General features: G+C 47.1%; 1 protein-coding gene across 2 annotated transcripts in view; it reads right to left on the reverse strand.

The window, feature by feature from the left end:
• Eipr1 (EARP complex and GARP complex interacting protein 1) overlaps positions 1-18633 on the reverse strand; it is a 104332-nt gene that overhangs the window by 33472 nt on the left and 52227 nt on the right. For both annotated transcript variants that reach the window (XM_048439829.3, XM_048439828.3), the window contains one exon: positions 2662-2818. In XM_048439829.3, the coding sequence (XP_048295786.1) occupies positions 2662-2818 (157 nt within the window). The remainder of the gene's footprint in view (positions 1-2661; positions 2819-18633) is intronic.

Raw genomic sequence — 18633 nt, forward strand, 5'->3', positions numbered from 1 at the left:
GGGACAAGAAACATTCTAGAAAAGGTAGTGGGGCCTCCTCTAAAGCCTGTCATGTTGTATCTGCTTTCCACTGGAGGATGTGAGTGCACTGGAAGTCTACTCTGACAAGGTTAAGATTCCCAACAACCAAAACAACAGCCAGACCCCAAGTGATGATAGATGCTGATGTTCACGTGGCTGGGAGGCAAACAGGCTTCTACCACAAATCCAGCAGCCCTCGAAGAAGTCAGCAGACCTCTGCACTCTGCTTCACTCCCCAGGCTGCAGAACACTGGCAGAGCCTCTCACGGAATTGGTGGAGAAAGGGCGCTGACTCACTGGCTGTTTCATACATTTGCAATGAATGATTCATACCCAGCCTCTGAGTACAGTGCTGTCCACGGTGCTGAAGACACAGCCTTATCCCTGGCCAAGCATGGAGCCTGAGGAGAGCATGAGTGTAAGCAGGGGCAGAGAACACTGGCTGGAATTGGTTGCTGAGAAGAAGACAGCATAGAAGTGACGATGCCATGTCATGGGGAGGGTGGAGCACAGGACCTCTCAGGAGTGGAGGCAGAGTCAGAAAGTTACTAGCAACAGTTACTGGTCACCTGACAACTCCATTAAGCTCAGCATGGAGCCTCTGTCCCAACAGTGCAGAGAAAGTGGGGGCTGAGGGACATTATCAGCCCTCATTGCCTTACTGTAAAAGTCATTATTTTTCAAGTAAGTACCATGCTTCCACGTCAAAGTCCTGCCACATAACTCTTTCAGTAACTCTAAGATGGCATTTCCATTCAAAGAATTTGCTTCCAATGATGGGGTACTCGAAATGGAACTCCCACACATAGTCACAGACTTGTTGTGAAACCCCCAGGGATAGTGCAGTCACTAGTGTTCTAAAAATCATGCACATACCATAGGAATCCAAGAAAGATAGGTGCACAGAGTTCCCAGGACATTCCTACAACAACTAGTGAAGCTATAATTAAAGTAAGACTCAAAACAAGCAAACGTGAAAAAAAATGCACAACACACTGGAACACTAAGAAGCTGAGATACTCTGAACAATAACAGCAAGGTCACAACCAAGAGCACTCCAGGTGAATCTGAGGACAGTCACCAACATCAGCCATACAGACTGAGTCACCCTGATGCCCAGTCTCCTACAGTGCACACAACTGTGGCATGCCCTTCTGCTGGTGTGTGACAAGAGTACCAGCATGCCAGTAGTCAAGGAAGCAACCTTCAGGCCCTCACTCTCAGGCAAGCTGGGAACCATCTGGATAGGACTATCCCTCTAAGCAATGGCTTACCTGCCATGGGATCCTCTGTCTGCCCTCCATTGCTGCGGTGCCTCTGTTCGCAAGCATATACCTGGCACCCGTGGCCACACACAGAGGCCTGTGTAATCGGGGAATGCTGTCACTTTGTGACATGAACTCTGCGAGACTCTACTTATGCAGTGGAGTAACAGAGCAGAAGTGCTCACTCCTGCAGCTCAAGGACTCTTGGGTTTCTCTTCGCCTGGGAGACTGGGGTGGCATCCACACTTAGAGCTCCTCTGGACAAGCAAGTGGCTAGTGACCAAGTAGAAACATAGCAGCCATGAAAACCAACTCCCTGGGGCTAGCACTGAAGCCACCAGAGCCCCACACAGCTTGACTGTGGCTGATAGTGACAGACTGGTCCTACAGTGACCAGTTCCAAGTGATACCTCCAGGTGAGTCCCTCTTTGGTTCTCTAACAAACAGGATTTGCTGCTTCATATTGAGACACAGTACACACTCATGACAGGTCCAGGGTATGATACAGCCCATCCTGTCATGGGAGACTGTTAAGTGCTAGGTCTTCCCTAGGGACCATGACTCCTCAAGGTCAGGTCTCTTGACCTTTACCCATCATTCTTGGAGCCCGGCAGGGTACCTACTTAATACACTTTGCTGGATTGGATTTAATCAGGTGAGCTGACTGACTGCAGAGCATCCGTGTCTCCTTACAGGCATGCACATGCACACACAGGCACACATGCGATGGGCATTGACACCAGAGTGTACGATATCAAGTAAAGCAACAATTCAAACTGGAAACAGCCACAGCAGCATCATGCCATGAAGTCTGAAGCCATGGTGTCTCAATTCTATCATATCAGCCACTGGCCACTGTGTGAAGGCCCTGGGTAGATAAAGTCAACTTCTAACCACATAGACAGGGACTGCCCAGGAGCCCCATGAGTGATAGTCACAGTTCTTCATCCCCGTACACGCCACAGTATTGACAAGAAACCAAAGGAAAGGACAGGGACATGGAGGGACCTGGGGATGTCACCTGGCACAGCCTTCCCTCCTCAGGAGCCCACAGAAGAGTAACCTGCACGCTTTCAAGCTGAGGTGGTAGGTGATCGATAAACGTTTCATTTATTATTCAGTCAGGTGATTTGGAAAAGGGAAATGGTGGGACATGTGTTCTTTCCCACAGCTGGGTGGAGGGGTTCTGCAACCATGGGTAACCTAGGAAACACCTGGACTAGAAGTGACAGCTGAGGACAAACATCTAAGAGAAAGAGTATCGGAAGTGAGGAGCAAATGGGGAGAAATTGAACGAAGTGAAGGGGGCTGTGAACACACAGCACCCGAGCAGCCTCCAGGCTTCTTCCCGTGTATGAAATATGTAGCATCCTACCAGGCCACGTTGCCATGGGCCCCGTTGTCAAGGTGACAGAGCAGCTCCAGGGTCTGCGCAGTGCTTGCAGGGTCATCAGGGGACTCGTGGCTACCGGATTCTAATTCCTTGGGCATCCTCCACACAGCTGCACATGCTTGGACTCGACTGTCTGAAGCTAAGCAAATGGAAAAATGTCAGCAGGGCTCAGCTCCATATACACTCAACACTTACACATATCTGCAAGCAGGGCACATTGCTCCCTAAAATACTAACGTGCAGGCAGCAGAGTCAGTCCAACCTGAGCAGCCAGCAGAACAAGGCAGAGTCAACATCAGCAACAGGAAGCCCACCATCCCTGGTCTATAAACCATTATTCTCTTTAGAAGGTTTAACCTCCTCCAATAAAGTTTCACCATGTTCTTTGACAGTGGTTTTTAAGAAAGGGAACAAGATGGAGACACTGCCATAACTGCCAAGCCATGCTGGGGACTCTACTCACAGCTTCATGAGGTCATAAACAGATGTCAAATACTGAGATTTCCTCATTACTCAAATGCTCTGTCTCAGTTTGTCTGAAAGGGTCAGTGTCTGGATCCAAAATACAGGCACTGAGAAGTGCTACCAGATGAATCTGTGCCCTCCTGCCCAGCTAGCATGGGGAGGAGAGCAGTCAGTACGCAGGTGAGAAGACATTTTGCAGGAATTGAGTTGCCCCTTCCACTCTGTGAATCCCAGGGATTGAATTCAGGACTCAGGCTTGATGGCCAATGCCTTTCCCCACTGAGACTTCTCTCCAGGCCTTCAATAGATCTTTGTATGTGCGTGCGCGCGCGCGCGCACACGCACACACACACATACACACACACACACACACACAATAATTAAGTAAATGAACCACTAAGTTCAGCTGGTTATATCACAAATCTAAGTATCGAAACAACAGGCAAGATAGCAGGTGCCATAGTTCCTGCTTATGACCCCAGCACTTATAAAATAGGAGGAGGAAGACTACAAAGTTCACAATCTGCTGTGCTACATAGAGAGATTCTGCGTCAAAATAGGGAGAAAGAAGAGGGAGAGGAAGGAAAGAGAAGGGAAGGAAGGTGGGAAGGAGGGTGGGAGACAGGAGAGCTACCTGCTTGATAACAAGAATCTAGAAGGAATTGCAAGATATCATGGGGCATCACTCTCAGTAATACAGATGCAAAAATGATAATAAATAAAGCTTGATGGTGTATACAAAAAATAGCAATGTCTCAAGGAAATGAGGTTGGGTCAGCAAGACAGCTTAAAGGGAAAGGCTTTTGCCTCTAAGTCTGGAAACCTGAGCTCAATCCTCAGAACCCACAAAGTGGAAGGAAACAATCAGCTCCTGCAAGCTAGCCTCTGACATCTAGATGCACTCTGTGGCATAAGTGTGGCACCAACACACTTAAATCAGCGGATGGATGAAATCGTTAAAAATACAAACAAGGAAAAAAGGTTAATTCCACACTAAGCAACCTAACTCATCACATTAACAAGCTAAAAGGGGAAAAGCATGATCACCATGATAGACAATATTATGTTCTGAATTGTGTAAGTACTGAGATGACAAAATAGAACTAAATTAATATAATCACTATCTTATAACATCTAAACTCTACTCCCTTACTAATTTTCAGGTAAACAATAGACTTCTGGAACCATGAACTTACCCCACATGTCTCAGTGAAATTTGTGTCTTTAGATCAACATTCTCCGTTAGCCCCACCAGAGCCCTGGTTAACCACCATTCCCTCTTCCTCTATGACTGGATGAAGTAGGGTAATACAGAGCTGTTTTGTGCTTGGCTTCTTAACACTCAGCACAACGCTTGCCACACTCACCCCAGGTCTCACCAGTTAGAATCTGCCTCTTTCCCAGGCTAAGTGGCATTCCATTGTGTATATCCTACCCTGCAGCCACCCACACCTCCTCCATCCCAACTCACTTCATAGTACAAGCCCTACTGCCCACCCTCGCCTCCCCTTCAGCTTCATTTTCCATTTCTTGTGAGCACTTTCCTAGTGCCCTGGCCTCTCTGCACACTCTCACAGAAATATACATGCATGGCAATTATGATAGCTGAGTGTGATGCACACACCTTTAATCTCAGCACTCAGGAGGCAGAAGCAGACTGATCTCTGAGTTGGAGGTCAGCCGGGTCTACAGAGCTAGCTCCAAGACAGCAGAGGAAATAAAGCAAAGAAAGGGCCAGAGAGATATCACAGTAGGTAAAGTCACTTGCTATGTAAGCCTACAGTTTCAAGTTTGATCCCCAAAATCCACAGTGAAAGAACAAACTCCAAGGAAGTTTCTTCTGACTTCCAGTAGCATGCTGTAGCACACATGCACCATACTCACACTCTCAAACACACAATAAGTGAAACCTGACTTTAAATTTCAAAAACTTACAGACATGCATGAGACATAACATGTGATAGTTCCTTCCTAAGCCCAGGTTATCTCACTGAATGCATTTTCCATTTCCATCTATTTTCCTCAAACTTTCAAAGGAAACACTTCTAATATTTTTTACTGCCATTCCTCAGCATGGATTCTGCCTTGCTTGACTTTGAATTCTTGTTGCCTGAGTTGCTCACTGCGTCTCAACCAAAATCCTTCAAAGAGGGTCTGGAGAAGCAGTTCAGCAGACAAGAGCACTTGCTGCTCTTGCAGAGGACCTGGTTTGGTTTCCAGCACCCACATCAAGCAACTCACAACCACTCCAGCTCCTGGAGATCTGATACCCTCTTCTGGTCTGAAAGGTATACACACAGTATACATATATATACACAGAGACTAGACAGACAGACAGACAGACAGACACACACACACACACACACACACATTTGTTTGTTTTTTAAGAGAAAATCACTCAAAATGTTGGCTTGGGGTTAGGATAGGATTTTCAACTATTTTTAAAAACCTTGAACCCACATCTACAATTTTGTGCTGTGTACTTTTTCAACACTGTTTTCTCAGTATTGATCATGATAATCATGGAACCAAATTACTCATCATCTCCAAAGAAGACTGAAGATGCCCCGCGTCCTGCAGTGTCAACTGAGAACATAAGCACATCCATCTCCTATTCTATTCCCTTCATCTGTAATAAATACTAAGATATATGCTCGCCAAAGAATTGTTTTAAATTTCTTTAGGAACTGATTATGTTTGATAAGCCTAACTATTTCATATATGTCAAGTAGTAAAAATATTTCTCAGGGGAAAAGAAGGGGTGCCACTAGGCATGGTAGCATATGCCTTTAACTCCAGCACTAGGGAGGCAGAGACAGGCAGATTCTGTGAGTTGGAGCCCAGCCTGGTCTACAAAATGAAGTTCCAGGACATCCGGGGCTGTTACACAAAGAAACCCTGACTCAAAGAAGAAGAAAATAAAGGGAGGGGTGGGGAGTCAAGTGGAAAGGTTCAGCAACCCCACTCCAGCTGAAGAGAAACAACAAACCAGTTAGCTGAGACTGCTGGGAGATGGCTGGGCAGAGGGCAGCACAAGTGCCGCCATCCTAAGGTCTGACCAATTGGCTTGTACAGCGGACACAAGCAAACCTTACCAGACACTTTGTAAAAGGCTGCCAATCAACACACATACCGTTCTATCGCCTGACTGTGGCCCTGAAAATATCCACTGCAGTGATGCTGTACAGACTGAGCGGGGAGTACTTAGGATATATGTATACACATATACACAAGCAATAATAATAAAAAAGAGGACATAAATTTGAAAGAGCAGTGAGGGGTGTATGGAAGGGTTTGAAGGGAGAAATGATGTAATTACAATCTCAAAAATAAAAGAAAAAATATTACAAATCAATATATTTTTCTAAAAATTGGTAAGTAAAAAGCAGAATGGATTGTAAAGTATATGTAAATTTATTTTGATTTCTGTTCCAGAGCTTACACTGAAATTTTAATGGATTCAAGAATATCCAAAATTACCCAGAAAATGGTGTTAACGCAAGAATGCACCAGGGAGACCAGAAAGCTGCAAGTGTCTCACTTAGGCAGCAACTGCCCACACCGTGGCCCTAGAGACAAAACCAGCTAATAAGAACTGTGGTGTCAGTCCAAGGAGTACAGTAGGTACTACCAAAAACTCTCCATCCTCAGGAACAGATAAAATCTAAGGTAAACAGAGCTAAGCAAGAAACACAGGAGGTATGCCAAGGAGACACACAAATTGATTCTGAGACTCTGAGGATTTCCATAGCTGCCTGCATCTCAGCAGAGCAGTCAGTGCACATCCAGGGGATATCAAAGAAGCAGAGGGACTTTCAAGGAGGAACGCTCACCTTTAGAAGCAACGGGCTCTAATAACCAGGGAGGCATTTGGCTTTCAACCAGGAAGGCATTCGGCTTTCATCTCTATAGTAACACTTGCCTGAAATAAGGTTCTATGATGTAACCACCTGGGCAAATTAGCATTACCATGACTAGGAGCCTATAGAGGGCACCAGGCACAAACCCTGCATTAAACAAAGCCTGTGGCATGGTACAAGAGACAAGGTCTGTATGCAACCAAGACAACACACCAGGTACAGACTCTGTATAGGAGCAGGCCACAGCACAAGAAACAAGATCTGCACACAACCAAACCAGGGCACCAGGCACAGCCTCTGTACACATCTAAGACAGGGTACCGGGCACAGCCTCTGTACACAGCTAAGCCAGGGCACCAGGCACAGTCTCTGTATACAGCTAAGACAGGGCACCAGGCACAGCCTCTGTATACAGCTAAGACAGGGCACCAGGCACAGCCTTTGTATACAGCTAAGACAGGGCACCAGGCACAGCCTCTGTATACAGCTAAGACAGGGCACCAGGCACAGCCTCTGTATACAAGCAAATCATGGCACTGCTGCACACACCAACCCTGTTCATGCTAGCACAGAGCCAGAGAGCTACAAGACAGCTAATCTAGAAAGAAATCTAACTGTCATCAATGGCCTGGCCTCTCCATTTTAGTAAAAAGGAAACTGAGGCTGGATGAAGGTAACTGACTCTTACAGGTTCACAGGGCTCACAACAGTACCAGCATCTGGAATAAAGTAGAGCCTCTTGCCTCAGAAGAATCACTGCTTTGAAAGAGAAAATACTAAGTTATATCTTTAAGGCCGATTTGATGCTTCTATTTTTTATATGAAACACAAGAGCTAAAAGCACTTAATGAGATAAAAAGATAATCAGGGCAAAATGAATGGAAGAGGCATACTTGAGGCGCCAACTGTACCCGTGGAGTGTGCTGCTTGCTGTAAGGGATTAGAGTCAAAAGGCTTAGAGGAATTCAAAGGAGATTAGAGCCTTTGTGGGCTGAATAGCAGCTGCAGCCAGCTTGCTAAAGGGCTAACAATGCCCTGGCTGGGGGACGTGGTGTGATCCCCAGCTGGAGGAGGAGGAGGCTTCCGTGGCTGCTGCATAATGAGCATACTCAGGATCTCGGGGCTATTTTTAGAGACTACAGCCATCTCAGCATCTGGCGCAGGCCAGGCAGGTGAGTGAGAAGGAACCCAGCCGAGGCAATCACCCGACACAGGCCTAGCTCCGGGTGTACAATGAGTGCCTTGGCACCTGAGACTAAAAATACCTCTAGTGACCTCCACAGTGCTTCAGGGAAATGGTCATGTGCAGAATGTACAGAAAGTACGTGGGATACACTGACTGACTTTAGCGAGGGGTCAGGGTTGTAGGCATCCCAGCAGGGCTTCAGGGCTATCCCTTTGCTGGGCTCCTGTTGACCCTCTCCAGGCAGATTTAACTGGGCACAGGCAACTCTTCTGTGCAGGAGGCAAGTGCATAGGTTCCCGCTCAGAGTGGAAAGACTGAGAAGGGGGTGCTGTCAGCAATACAAGAGTTCTGCCCAGAAGCTCTTATGCTTCAGCACCTTGTGACTGACTCACTGCAAGTTCCAACGGAGCACTGAACTGAGTGACCAGGGTACAGTCATGTCCTTTGGCTTTGTTCTTCACCTGAGACAGGCCAAAAACCAAGTCCTCCATCTCAGGAGGACCCTAGTCCTCGCAAAGAAAGGAAGCAACTAGACCTGCAAGCACTGCCTCTAGGACCATGAATGCTGCCAATTCCTACAGACTTGAAACACAAGTCTGTGCTTCTATGGGAGTGTGTCTTAAATCCAGTTCACAGAAGGCTTAGGGTTATCCATGCAACCTGCAATTATTTCCCTAATTCCTGAGTGTGCATCAGAAAAGATGGCCCTGACACTGTCAGGGCTAATCCTCTCTCCCTAGCAACATCCCACTCAGGGTGTGCAGAAGAGCTAGTCATGCTAGGAGGGACAGGAAAGCCCCAAGAAGTTTAGAAAACTGTCAGTCAAAGCAACACTACATCATGGACAGCACAGAGCAAGGTCTCCTAAGTTCTGACGCTGGCTGCTGCCTTTTTTTACCAGCCCTCTAGCAGAACCTGTTGACCTAAGCATAAAGCCAGTAGAGAAAGCTGCATATAGCCAGACTCTCCAGCAGAGGGGCGAGGGCTGTCTAGAGTGCCATTGCCATTGCAAAACAGCGCAGTCAAGATCAAATATTGAGATTGATGTAGCCCTTAATTTTCACCAGACCAGTCTGAAAGGGTCCTCAGAGCCACCTGTTCTGTTATTACCTAGCAGGACCAGGTACACACTCACTGTCCTGTTATATCTTTATCAATGCTTGAGTTCTCCACAGAATCTGGTCCGGGACTAAAGGGGTTGAGACTGGCCAAGTCTGGCCTGTTGCCTGTTGTGCAATTCATGAGCTAAGATTGGCAAAAAAGACAAGTGGAAGAATGTGGAACCATGTGGCCTTCAAAGACTTAAGTACCACGTCTTTGGTCTTTTCCAGCTGCTGTATCCACATCCTATTACCAGCTTCCAGCTCTAGATACTAACCTCACCAGCACCGCCTGCTCTGTGCAGACGGCCCCATGCTATTACCAGCTTCCAGCTCTAGATACTAACCTCACCAGCACCGCCTGCTCTATGCAGACGGCCCCATCCTATTACCAGCTTCCAGCTCTAGATACTAACCTCACCAGCACTGCCTGCTCTGTGCAGACGGCCCCATCCTATTACCAGCTTCCAGCTTCAGGTACTAACCTCACCAGCACCGCCTGCTCTGTGCAGACGGCCCCATCTTTTAAGCACTTCTCCTAGAGAGGGCATCCTGTTCTCAGGAGACACCTGAGGGGGACTGCAGGGAGAAAGGCTCTCACAAACATGGGCCTTTAAGAGGGTCTCTGTCCTGGGCCTCTCTGTACCCTCTTCTCTGGTCTGCTCAGTCATTCCCCAAGCTTCTTTACCCAGGGACAGTATGGCCAGCTTCTTGCCCACACCAGCTCCAAAAGGCCTTGTACCTGTGCCAGAGTTCCCATTCCCTCTGACAGCTGTCAGGGGGCTCCCAATACCTCTGCACCCTGTGGACTTTGGAAAGTGGTCACTGACCCCCCCAGCAACTGTAGATACGCTCTGGACTATCCTGATGCAAGTTCTCTGTGTTATCATTCATAACATGGGTGACCCGAGGCTGGTCCCAGGAGGGGCCAGGGCAGATGACCAGACAGACACATCATATGGAGATAGCTTGGGTATAGAGTCTATTTAGTTGGGGGGCAGGGGGTGGAGAAGAAGAAAGGGAAAGAGAAGAAAGAAGGGGGAAAGAGGAGAAGCGGGGCAGGGGCAAAAGCTGCCTCTCTAGAAGAAGGGCAGCCAATAGAGAAAGAGCAGGCTGGAGAGGAGGAGATCCACTTGCCTCAGTTGAGAGAGGGGGATGGGGGACACACATGACACAGGGCTTGTCTCTTAAAGGGAGAGGGTACCCAGGTGACAAGTCAGGCCAGCAGATACAACACTCTGCCCTTCTGGGCCTAGAGGACACTACTCCACAAGGTCAGCACCAGTTCAAGGTCTCTCCTACTCGGTAACCTGGTGCAGCATGAAAAGTCTCCTGCACGAGGTCAGCTACTTGCCTCTTGGACTTTGGTGTTGAAACTTCTCTATCTGCTTTCCACCCAAGCCAGGCTGCACAGCCCAGCAAGGTGCTGAGGAATTTCACACTGCCTAATAAACAGCAGCCCCTGGGAAGGGGTGGGGTGTCTTAGGCACATGAGGTGGTGAGTAGGCCCATGGAATCCCCCAGCACTGTTACAGTGCAGCTTCCAGGGTCAGCGGCCTGCAGCAGTGCAAAACATTTTTACCACTAAGAAGCTAACTACTTGTGGCCTTTTGGGGTCTGGGAGGCACCATGTGACTTGTTGACACTAGGGCTCCATCCAGTGGCCTTCAAAGCTGAGGGTTAGGCTTGAATCCTAGTATGCAGCACCATACTGCCATCCAGAGTCAGGGGCAAACCTGGACAACCCCGTGAGATAAGCACAGCTAGATGCTAGGGTCTGGAAGCGAAAAGCCATGAGCGCCCTTTGCACACACCTTCTCCTGTCAAGGCCCAGTCCAAATCAGACATGGCTTTGCACATCTGCAACCATAGTACATGGAAGGCTAAGGGCGGATCTCACCCTGGCCCTACTGGGAGAGGGAACTCCATGGCACAAAGAGGATGTGTTACTTGCTGAGTGTGGGTGACCCTGTTGGCCATAGAACAGGCAGATGCAGCCGCCTACTCCCCAGAGGAATTCTCATGCTTGGTAAACACTATCGCCTCAGGGAGGTGATGAGACTAAGGGAGGGCGCACAACCTGGACTCTGCTACACAGTCTCCGCTTACTGCTGAGTCCCAGAGCCTGAGACCCCTGTCTCGGCTTTCAGAGATCTTCCTCAAACATGGCTCTAGCAGCCATTACAAGGGGCGTGGGGAATTGCTGGAGAGAACTGAAGGGAAATCCCAGAAGACACGAACCAGAGAAGCAGCCTAGCTGTCGACATTCTCCAGACAAAGAGATAGTCAGGAACAATGCCCTTGACTCACTGATAGGCAGGGTTTCCATTCAGGCTATTTCACCAAGACATGGAAAGTACAGACTTGGTCCCATGAGAAGCATTTGTGACTGTACAACAGGTCCCAGGAAGCCCTGCCCTGATGCTGCCAGCTGTGCCCAAGGCGTGGTATGCAATGTCAATGCTCCATGGTGACCCTGAGGGGATATATAAAGACACAGAGGTGGGGTTACTCCCCATGGTGACTAAGATCTATGTCATTCCAGTATCCACCAAGATGTAGGATTCTCAAGTTCCTGGATGAAGCCCTTCTTTCTGAAATAGCCAACATGGTTTCTAGACCCCAGTGATCAAGCTGGGTATCTAAAGCAGAAGGTGGTGCTCATGGACATAAATAATTCAGAGGATGGTTAAACTCGGTTGTACCAAAGATGTCAAGAGGTGCCCAAGTGAAAATGGCCACTAAGCAGTTTGGCAGCTTCAGCGGAGGCCAGTGACAAAGGCAAAGGACTGAAACTAATTTCATCTTACACTATGTTTAACAGTTCCTTTCAGTGATCAACGGGCAAGAAGCTAGGATTCCTGATGCTGGCACCAATGACAAAGCTCTGCCACCTATGAAGTCACCGGACAACAGGTTAAGTAAGACACAAAGGACAGGGCTGGAGAGATGGCTCGGTGGCTAAGAGCACTGACTGCTCTTCCAGAGGTCCTGATTTCAATTCCCAGCAACCACATGGGGACTCACAACCACTTGTAAAGAGATCTGGCACCCTCTTCTGGCCTTCAGGCATGCACGCAGACAGGACACTGTATACATAATAAATAAGTAATTTAAAAAAAAAAAAACACAAAGGACACAATCAAGAGCAAACACTAAAACTAATCAGGAGAGCCCAGCATTAACTACAGCTTTGTCTGGTCCCTCCTAAGACTCCAGGACTACACACAGAGCAGGAAATTAGCTGCAGGCACACAGAGTCAGTCGGAACTGAGACCTCTATGCAAAGACCAAGTCTGAGCTAGAAAAGACTACTCTCGGCTGCTGTCGGAACCATCGAGAACACGTTTATCCCCTGTAGACACTACTTTCTACTCTGAGGAATCTGTAACTTATATGGGTCCTTTACAAGTTTGAGGGTTTTTTGTGGGAGTGAGGGTTATCAAGATGGCTCAGAGGGTAAAAGTGGTTGCTATCAAACTTGGCAACCTGAGTTCAATCCCTGGAACCCACACGGTAGAAAAGAACTGACCCCTGCAAGTTGTCCTCTGCCCTCCACATACATTCTGTGCCACATATACAGTAGCAGCATATCATGGCATGTGTGCAAAACCCAAATGCCCAACCAGCACAATATAAATATATACATATTGCCTAAAATTTGGATTTATTTTCTGGGTTTATTTTCTGACGTAGTACAAAATTCTGAATCACAGGAACTCAGAGTTCAGGAAAAGGGTGCCAGAGAGGGGAGGAACAAGCAGCCCCCACCCCAGTTGCCACTTCCTGGCCTGAGAAGGCAAAGGTAATCAGACAGTCCTAGCGAAGGGCCTGGCAAAATACCCACATGACTTGGCCACAGCACTGAAACGCCACTGAGGGTTACAGGAAAATGGTGGTTCCTCCTTCATGAGTGATCAGCAGTGGAGAGGAATTCTGTCATTCCCATGTCTGAGGGCCATGGCTGAGCACCAGCAATCCTAAATTAGGGGGCCTGTGGGCAAGCCTGAGGGGCACTGTCTTAGTCAGACTGATGTGGGAGGGCCAGCCCACCATTGGTGGTGTCACCACTGGGCAAGTGGTTCTGGAAAGTACAAAAAACAAGCTGAGCAAACCATGGGAGAAAGGAGAGTAAACAGCATGTTCTCTGCTTCAGCCCTGCCCGGGCTTCCCTCAGTGACAGGCAGTAACCTGTGAGATGAAATAAGCCCATTCCTCCCCAGGTTGCTTTTGGTAATGCATTTATCACAGTGACAGAAGCAAACAGGATAGGTGGTAAATACTGACAAGCTGACAGTGGAATCTACAAGTACCTAAAAAATATGCCTTGGGGCATGTCTGTAAAGGAGTTTCTGGACTGGGTTAGTTCAGATAGGCCATGGCATCCCACAGGCTTGGATCCTAAATAAGAAGGAGAAAGTGACCTGCTTAGTTCCTTTTCTACTACTGTGACAGAACAACATGACCACGACAAAGGGCAGAAGAAAGAACTTGTTGAAGGTTTCCAATTTTGGAGGGTGAGAGTCCATGGTGGTCGGACAAAGGAGGGCAGGGATACCTGAGAACTCACATCTTAAGTCTACAAATAAGAGGCTGGGAAAGAGACACACTGGGAGCAACATACTTTGAAATCTCAAAGCCTGCCCTCAGTGAGACACCTTCTCTAATGAGACCACATCTCCTAATCCTTTCAAACCGTTCCACCGACTGGGGACCAAGTATCCAAACACACAAGCCTATGGGGTCATTCTCACCTATACACCACAGGACCTGAGCACTAGCTTTCATCACTCTACTCTCGGACAGTACACGCAAGAGGACCAGGCCCTCACGCTCCTGCCACCATGCCTCCCGTCATGAAGGACTGCACCCTCTTTCCTTCCGTAAGCAGCTTGTGTGTGGGGGCTACAGTCATTGCAGCAGGGTGTCCTCTTCACTGTGGTACAGGGATTTCCTGTGGGGAGCTGAAGCATCTTGTCCCAGCAGCTGATGCCGAAATGAAGAACGCAATGGAAGAAGAAGCACAATAAAAAGCAGCATCCCGAGAACAAGCAAGCACAAGAGATTATGGGGTGGAAACAAGGATGAGGAAATACTAAATTCAGGCAGCAGAAAACAAGCACGAGTGCCAAGTTAAATCTGAATTTTACAAAACTATTGGATGTTATAGTAATGAATAATAGTCATATGGGGGAGGGCATGACCCAGAGCATCTAAAAACAATGGGACACAAGTCAAGATACCAGACCTCAGAACCCAATCCTAAAAAGTAGGTGAAATTAAAAATTAAAGGCACATAAAATATATTCAATGAGATCAGAGCAGAAATTTCCCAAAATCTGGATTTTAAATTTTGTTTTTTTCAAATTGTGTATATTGGGGAAAGTGCTGCACTTGACTGTGGGTGTCAGGGACCAGATGGGTCAGGCGTCCTCAAGTTATAGATGGTTAAGAACTACTCAACATCAGGTCCTCTGAAAGAGCAAGCAGTACATGCTCCCAACAAGCAGACATTTTCAGCATTTCAATAAAATAATAATGATGGAGCAGAGGGGGCAAAAGTAGTGAAAAATCTGAACTACAGATGAGGAAACCTAGGCCTGAGCTCCTGCCTCTTCTGCTCTCCAATCCTCCCTCTTCTCTTCTTCAGTCCTCCCTCCTCTTCTGCTCTCCAGTCCTCCCTCCTCTTCTGCGGTCCTCCCTAGAATGTGCTCTCGCCTGTGCTCTTGTCACTGACACTGCTTCTAACAACCGCTTATGTATCCTCCTTGTGCTTGATGAGATCTATTGATATTTTAACTACTTTTAATTAAAATAAAGGAATGTGCTGGAACTGCAGCATCTTAGATTGGTAGGAACCTAATCTCTCTCTCTCCCTTGGAAATACGCTATCCTTTAAAGTTTGTGCTGCTTGGATCCCAACCTGAGGAATGCAGTTCTGGATGGGATGACTGCTTCCAGCCATAGTACAGAGGCACACACAACCAGGCTCCTTCCATTCTCTCTCAACCTCTCAAGCCCCCTCTTTCCACTCCCTCCCTTCCTCCTTCTCTCCCTCCCATCCCTTCTCTCTCCCTGACATTCCTTCTGCTGAGAACGGAAGCCAGTGTCTTCTGAAGTGTCTTCAGTGAGCGGCAGCCCCAGGCCCTGGCAGCTCTCCTGAATCTTTGGAGACGGATGCACAACAGATCCAGAGCTGCTGTTGCCCCTTGCGGCTTATGCAGAAGCAATAACTCTGCTTCACGTAAAAGAGGGCAAGAGGGAGGGAAGGAGAACACTGGGAGAGAAAGAGACATGCCCTAGGCTGTAGGCAGCCCCAGGCATTTTCCAGACCCCAACACGTGCTGTGGCTGGGAGGAATACACCCACAAGTCACTCTCAATTCCTGTAGAGGTAGAACAACCTGATGGGAGCTTATATGAAACGTGATAAAACTCACAAACAAAGCTGTGACCTTGCGTGAGAGTTGGCCAAAGAAATGACTGAATAGAACTGCAGCTCCCGTGACTTCAGACAGCACAGTTTTAAGCATGTGTGAGTGAGTGCTGGAACAGAAACGTGAGCAAGAAAACAATACTATCAAGTTTAACAGAGGTTTTCCTGGGGTTTATTTGTTTGTTTGTTTTTGTGTTTTAGAATTAAATGAAGTATCTAAAAATAAAAATTACAGTTATTAAAAAATCTCACTTGGCAAGTTAATTCCTGGTGATTAAAACTGATTAGAATAAAGATGTCAAGAAAACACTGGGTACAGCACAGAAAACTGAGTAGGGTGACACTGGGGTAATGGGGGAAGAGGCTATGGCAGCCACCACACAATTACTTGGGGTACAGGAGAGACACGTGGTTCAAAGGCCTGAACATTACAGAATCTTTATAGAAAATGCTAGGAAAGAAAGAGATACACAAATCCTCCAGGTCAGGAAGCAGGACAATTGCTGAACAGTGTAATGATAAGCAAGTCCATTCCTGAACAGGCTATAGACAAATGAACACCCTCAAAGAGAAGACAAATTTGAAGACAGCCAGACCTAAGTAGCCTATGACTGCTTCTCCAGAGAAACCGGGAGTCCAGAAGAGCATGCTCCAGGTTGCAGAGAGGGCTGTCCAGTCAGCAGAGCAGTAAGATGCCCAAGAAACATGGGCTTTAAGTGTGCCTGTAATCCCAGCACATGAGAGACAAAGGCAGGGCTACATATACAAAGCCTGCTTCAACCCTCCCCACCCAGAAGAGAACCGTAGGCTTTCTCAGATTATCCAAAGTATAAGAATGCTCCCACAAAGTGCAGACCTACACACATGCACACCCGTGCACCTGCTCACACACATGCACACATGTATACTCATACACATACACACACATACACGCACACGTGAATTAATATTTTTAAAAGGAGACAAACTTCTGAATTCAAATATATCTGAGCTATTATACCTTTGGGTTCTATTTACTGTGAATGAGCCCAAAATATTCCATGTACTTAAAAACAAACACACAAACAGATAAATGGTTAATCAAGCACGGATCCACATTCAGGGCAAAGCTGACAATGTTGAGCTTCTGGATTGAGAGCATACAGCTTCAGGATTCCTCCCAATTATAAAAATGAAGCACTGGCAGTTGGGTTCAACCCAACCAACACACATATAAATTTAAAAAATTGTTTTAAGTCAGTGAAACATTCTTTTTGAGAAATTACCCTAAAACTTAAGGACAAAGAAAGTTTGATAAAACTGTAAACAAATATGTCACAGGGAGTATCGGAGTGCCATTGAACTCCCCCCCCTTTTTTTAAAGATTTATTTACTTAGTATGTATAGTGTTCTGCCTGCATATGTACCTACAGGCCAGAAGAGGGCCCCAGATCTCATTACAGGTGACTGTGAGCTACCATACGGGTGCTGGAAATTGAACTCAGGACCTCTGGAAGAGCAGACAGTGCTCTTAACCTCTGAGCCATCTTTCCAGCTCAGAAATGCCCTTTTCATTAATTGAGATTCAACGAGGAAATTTAAGGCTATACAAGAATTGAACACAACTTTTCTCAAACATAAATATATAAAAAGTCATAAATAAAGCACCAAAAACCTCAATCTAGAACTTGGCAAGCAATCACATTTTATTTTTCACAAACATCTCAAGCATGCAAAACAGAGTCTACATCAGCATTACAATGTCTGAAAACCCCCAGGAAAGCTGAAGTGACTGGGGAAATCATGTGTCTTCAAAGCACACACTTCCTCTACAAAGACCCAGCAAGGAGAACTGACCGTGGAAAGCAGAAAGAAGCCATGCCACTGCAGTGATGCTGCACTTCTTATACATCCAATGGCAGCAACACAACTGCAGCCCAGACAGTTGCACACAAGAACAGCACATGAGTTTGGAGCCCCAGTCAGATGCTAGCTGATACCCTGCTATCCACAGATGCTAATGGCCTGTCCCAGAACATTAGGGTGGGCAATGAAAGGACCACACTAGAGGAAGGAAGACATTCAGTTGGGTAGACAGCACTAGGAACGACAGGCACACTTTCAAGACAAATGTGCTCCATTTTTAAAATGGCCATTTAGGGTGAAAATGGACCAACAGTGAATTATTTACTTCCTGTTGTTGCAAATGATAACACTGCAATGATGCCATGGGATTTTCAAGATTCTTCCTGGGTGATTTATTGGAAATACAGTACTGACTCTGACAGACTCCATTTCCATCCACAGTGAGTGTGCTGAGATTCTGTCATGAGAAGTCCACAATGCACGACCCTCCCTCTCCTCCACAGGAGATGCTGCTCCACAAGGAACCTAAGAAGCAGTCCACGTGGGTGGAAGGCCATCTTCCTGCTGCTCTGAAGGCAGCTTTTACAGAGTGGGAGAAGCCCAGGCCACCATCTCTTTTCTTCCAGCAATCCACAATTTTGGGTCTATCAGCACAAGCAAAACAGTGTTCTATTGGGGGTTTGCCACCTGTCTATGGCTGTGACTAATGCCCTCTCTAGTGCCTGTGTATCTCTGGAATGGTGCTAGGTGCTCTGTAAACACTTGGAGGCCATGGATGACCTGTCACAGGTGACAGTATGGTATGCCCTAGGTGGACAGCTTCCTCTGAGCTCCAGTTGTCCAGGGCTGAGAGACGGCTCAAAAATAAGAGTACTTACTGTTATTGCAGAACCTAAGTTTGGTTCCCAGCACCCACAAGGGGCCACCCACAACTGCCTGCAACCTCAGGGGATCATAAACCCTCTTCTAGGCCCTATTCTGTACACACACACACACACACACACACACACACACACACACACACACAAATAAATCTTAAAAAAAAATAGTAGGTAAAAATAAA

This window comes from Myodes glareolus, chromosome 6 (genome assembly GCF_982192425.1).
Source record: "Myodes glareolus chromosome 6, mMyoGla1.1, whole genome shotgun sequence".
Lineage (NCBI taxonomy): Eukaryota > Metazoa > Chordata > Mammalia > Rodentia > Cricetidae > Myodes > Myodes glareolus.